General features: G+C 45.8%; 1 protein-coding gene across 1 annotated transcript; it reads right to left on the bottom strand.

The window, feature by feature from the left end:
• Nucleotides 1–488: 488 nt before the first annotated feature.
• Nucleotides 489–4052, bottom strand: DPM1 (dolichyl-phosphate mannosyltransferase polypeptide 1, catalytic subunit; the record flags this gene model as incomplete). The annotated part of the gene is made up of 8 exons (XM_009078023.1): nucleotides 489–593; nucleotides 1436–1550; nucleotides 1813–1881; nucleotides 2523–2618; nucleotides 2902–2927; nucleotides 3037–3113; nucleotides 3306–3339; nucleotides 3887–4052. Coding segments are annotated over 8 exons (688 nt in total), but the record flags the coding sequence as incomplete, so codon positions are not given.
• Nucleotides 4053–4834: the final 782 nt, after the last annotated feature.

Genomic DNA, 4834 nt, shown 5'->3' with positions numbered 1-4834 from the left:
CCTAAACTGCACCACTTGCTGTCAGTTCTGCAGAGTTGTTCTGTGTAGCTGCTTTAAGACACATTTATACATGTGCTGAGGAAAGAAACTAATTGATATCTATTTAAATCAATATCTGCAAACCACAGAACAAAGAGAAGATAAATTCCAGGGTTTTTCTGCCCTTGCTTGTCTTTATTTCAAAATCATCTTTAGCTTCTGCTGAGCAATGATTCATTTCCAAATGCAAGAGATCGTTCAGCTTTGTGTTCTTTATTAGATCCCATTGTTTTTACAAAAATAGAAAAGCATTAGCCTTTATGAGCTTTTGGGTTGACATAAGTTCCCTTATTTGGGGATACAATATATTCAGTGTGTTGGTTTGTTTAATTGTTGGTTGGTAGCAGGTCTGCTCACCACAGAGTTTATCAACCTCCTGCTATTAGGTACTGAAAACTACACCGATGACAGAAGATGTTTGTCTAAGGAAGGGAATTTGGGATGAACTCTCAGGTTGTAGCAAACAAGGTGAGGAGCCCCTTCAGGAAGGAAACTATTTCATTGCCTCCCAGCTTGGACTCTCCATAGACACGGTCCACAAAGGAAATGGGAACCTGTGGAAACAAGCAAAGGTTCAAACCCTAGATAAGCAGAGACTGTGCAAACCCCAGGCACAGCCAGCACAGTGACGCTGCAACAGAGAGGGAAGAAGAGTTTGCTTTGCTGTGGAGAAAAGCTCTACCCAAGTCAGTGGAGAAATGCCAGACATGGAGTTCAGAGAGAGAAGAGCAAGAGAATCCTCTGACAATTCACAGTCCTGACAGTGATGATGATGAACTAACTGGCTCTGAGGTTTCCATGCAGAGAGAATTCCAGGAAATGATCTGTAAAGGCACCAGCAAGAGCAACTCAGTGACATCCTAAAGGCAGCAAACTGCTGGAGATACACATCTAACAACGGCCTGGAGCTCTTTCATTGACCGTAGGCACATTCAGAGAGGTGAGAAGTGGAAAGTTGTGATAGAGAGGCTGGAAAATATCTAGACAATAAATGACAGAGCCCAGATGTGAAATAGCATCAGGCTGCTGGGGAAAATGGAATGATTTGAAAGGACCTGAGCAGACATGTCTGGACAATAGGAAGGAGGAAAGAAAAGGCTCAGAGCAGCTCCATGCTATGTTTTGACTTCCCTCCCTCCTTTAAAGAACCTTGTAAAATTGTATGCAGCTAAAGGAAAGGTATGAGGAAGAGGGAAGGATGTCAGAGGCATATCAGCCAGGGGGAAAAGTAACTGGAATTTCAGAGCTGGTATCCACCTGGAAAAGTTGGGAAAATAGAGTTCTGATAGGTAATTTCTTTATAGCATTCTTGGCTCTTCTTGGAAGCACAAGAACTCAGTAATCTGTACCTCCCCTTACACAAAATCCCAAGATAATTCCCAGACTTGTCCTGTACCTCTCCAATGGTGTATCCCAACTGTCTAGCTCGGACGATCATCTCCATCTGGAACACGTAGCCTTTGGACACACATTTTTCCATCAGTTTCTGTAAGACTTCTTTTCTGTACAACCTGGAAACAATTCCAGAGAAAAGCAAACCTGAAGCAACCAGGACAGTGAGTAGGAATCTGCACTGCAGCCACTCACTCATCTGACTGCGAGGACTGAAAACCTCTCACAGCCACAGAGCAGCAGTTCTTGCAATCCAGTCCACTGTCCCTTCCACCCTTCCCACCTGATTTCACAGCCCTCAGGACAGAAGGTCTGTCCTTACTCCTGTTCAGCACTTCCTGAATGTCCAGCAGACTTCAGGAAAGCAAACCAGGCCCATACCTGAAGCTCCCTGTCAGGTCTGATGCCCCTGGCCGCAGCAAAACCTGAGTTATGAAGTTGGCACCACGACTGGGAAAGGAAACAGCAATGTCAAAGTTGCTCAGGACACAATTCCCAAAGATCAAGCACAATCCCTAGAAAATAAGTAAATATCATCCAAAAAACCCCCACCAAACCCCAAAACTTTTATGGCCTAATATGAAAAATTTGTGCTTCCGGTGTGTTTTCACTGCTAGAACTGACTAGTAAACCATAGAATCTTGGAATCAGAACCCCAATGTTTTGTTTTTCAAAGGTAGATGATTTGTAGATTACTGAACTTCTCTACGAAGGAGAAAACAAGGTTGTTCAGAAATTAGGTTTACACCTGGATCTTTATGGGACAAGTGTCAGTGAAACAGCAAACTACTCAGTACAAAGAGAGGACCTTGACAGCTCGTTCCTTGGAGGATGGAACTGGAGGACTGTCCCAGCCTGATGCCATGCCAGTTTGTCCACTGTTCCCACCCACTTCCCAAGCCCAGGCACATCACTCCATTCTCTCCTGGTGGATCTGAACCAAAGAATTTGCCAATGGCCCATGTTTCATGGCCCACGTTCCAGAGCAAGTGTCTCCTGCATGGACAGCAGTTCAGCTCTCACCCATGGAGTGCCTGGAATTCTTCCTTACAAATCACAAATGCATGTGTAGGTAGGTGAAAGGTACTGACCTGATCAGTTTCCTCTTCAAATCCCAACCATAGACTCCTCCACTGCCTTTGTATCTCGTGCCAGAGACAATATCAAAATCGCCTTCTTGCTGCTTTCTACAAACAATTGGGTTTATCAGGAGGAACACTTCAAAGCACAAACTTCCAAGTAGGAGCAGTCACTCTTTTAGTACAAGATGTGTACTTTACAAACTTTGGAACGCATAAGCAGAGAAGAGTTAGGGTGGTCATAAGCATTGTTTACACGTGATAATTTTCTCTTATCAAGAGCTATTTCAGGAGTCTTATGATTACCTTTACCCACCATGGCAGAGAATTGCACAGACACTTCACATATAACCCACAAAGATCAACATGCATTTTGATCGACAGCACTTACCTGATAAACTCTGGGATGAACTTGGGCTGAAAAGGAAGGAAAAGAGATCAGAAAAGCCAAAGGGCTGAGGGTAGGACAGACCCAAGTAAAGCCAACTAGAACAGCCTAACTCCAGAGCGGGTGGAACAGACTCACGTGGTGGGAGAGGTCAGCATCCATAATGACAATGAAATTCCCAGTGGCATGTTTCATCCCGTGAATGTAGGCAGTGCCTGAGAACACACACAGCACAGACATCACTGCCCTCTCTGCCTTAACGTGCACAGATCTTCACTTCATTGTCTGAGATCCCAACCAGAAACCACTCACTAAACCTCTAAAGCATTTTCAGACTTTATACATTAGATCCACCAAAGTCTAGAGCAGGTTTGGGTTTGTGCTGGTCAGAGTGAACAAGGACTTACCCAGCCCCAGCTTCCTTGGTCTAGGTCTCAGAAGCTGCAGGGTACAGAAAAGACACACATGTTACTTGAAGAACATTTAAGTGACACCTTCAAAGTTGCTATTTTCAAGGGATAAAAGCATTTAAAAATATTTCATTTTCAGAAACCTACTTAATACATAAAATCAATGGAGCTGTTGAAATCCAGGGAACAAACCATCACACTAACCAGGCATTTGACCAGGTCACATTTAAAACCCAGACCCTTTCAGCCTTATTTAGTAGTTCTGCAGTCAAAAACAAACTTATAAGTACAATCTCAGTGACTAAAGTATTTCCTGGAATCCCACTCTGAAATCCATTATAAACCTGAACAATCTCCCCAGCACTGTTAATTAAGGAATGACAAACACTGGCAGCAAATGTTTCAGCAGGTTTCACCCAGTGACTTAGCACGCTGAGTATGGAATACAGATGTAAATATTTCCATGTGCAGATAAATCTAACTCAGAGAAGGTGCAGAATCCAGGGACTCTGTCCCAGCTCTCAAGGGCTTTCCAGCACAACAAAACTGAAACCACAATGACAGGACACACAACTCACTATTCTATCCGATCCATATATTTTCTCCAGCTGCTCAGCAATTTCCTGTGTCCCATCTGGGCTCCCATCGTCTATGATGATAATTTCAAAGTCGATTCCGCTGAAATGAGAAGTGTTTCTAAATAACAAATGGCAAACTCCAGTGTCACTCCCTGTCACTCTGAAGCTGCAGAGAACACAAGGTGACTGGCAGGCAGTGCTGCAGGAGACTGTGCAATCCAGGGCAGGTGGCAGGTGCAGCCACAGTTGCCTCACAGCGAGTTGCAGCAACACAAAACCTGGGATAACACCTCCCCTGGTGTTATCCCAGCACTCAGCTCTGGTCTTGTGACTGGGGAAGATGAAAACCTAGAACTGCCTTTGTGCCTTCACCTGAGTGTGCTCTCCCTGGCAGCTGGTGCAGAACGGGGCAGACATGTACCAGATCTCTCATTAGTTTTGTTTCCCTAATTACTCTCAGGAAATAGCTGTACTCTTCCTCTTCCTTAAGGCAACAGAGCTGGGGAAGGGGCTGGAGAGTGTCCTATGAGGAGAGGCTGAAGGAGCTGTGGGGGCTCAGCCTGGAGAACAGGAGGCTCAGGGGGATCTTCTGCTCTCTACAATTCCCTGGCAGGAGGTGCAGCCAGGTGGGCTCAGGCTCTGCTCCCAGGGGACAAGGGACAGGAGAGGAGGAAACAGCCTCAACTGGTGCCAGGGGAGGCTCAGTTTGGACATCAGGAGGACTTTCTCCACGGAAAGGGCTGTCAGGCATTGGAAGGAGCTGCTCAGGGAGGTGGTGGAGTCACCATCCCTGGAGTGCTCAGGGAATATCTGGTCGCGGCACTCGGTGCTCTGGGCTAGCTGACAAGGTGGTGATGGTCACAGCTTGGACTCGATCTCGGAGGTCTTTTCCGACCTCGGTGATGCTGTGACTCGTTCGGGACACCTGCCTGCGCACTGCTGCGGATC

Source organism: Acanthisitta chloris, unplaced genomic scaffold (assembly GCF_000695815.1).
Source record: "Acanthisitta chloris isolate BGI_N310 unplaced genomic scaffold, ASM69581v1 scaffold20157, whole genome shotgun sequence".
Lineage (NCBI taxonomy): Eukaryota > Metazoa > Chordata > Aves > Passeriformes > Acanthisittidae > Acanthisitta > Acanthisitta chloris.
This window is presented reverse-complemented; position numbering and strand designations above follow the sequence as displayed.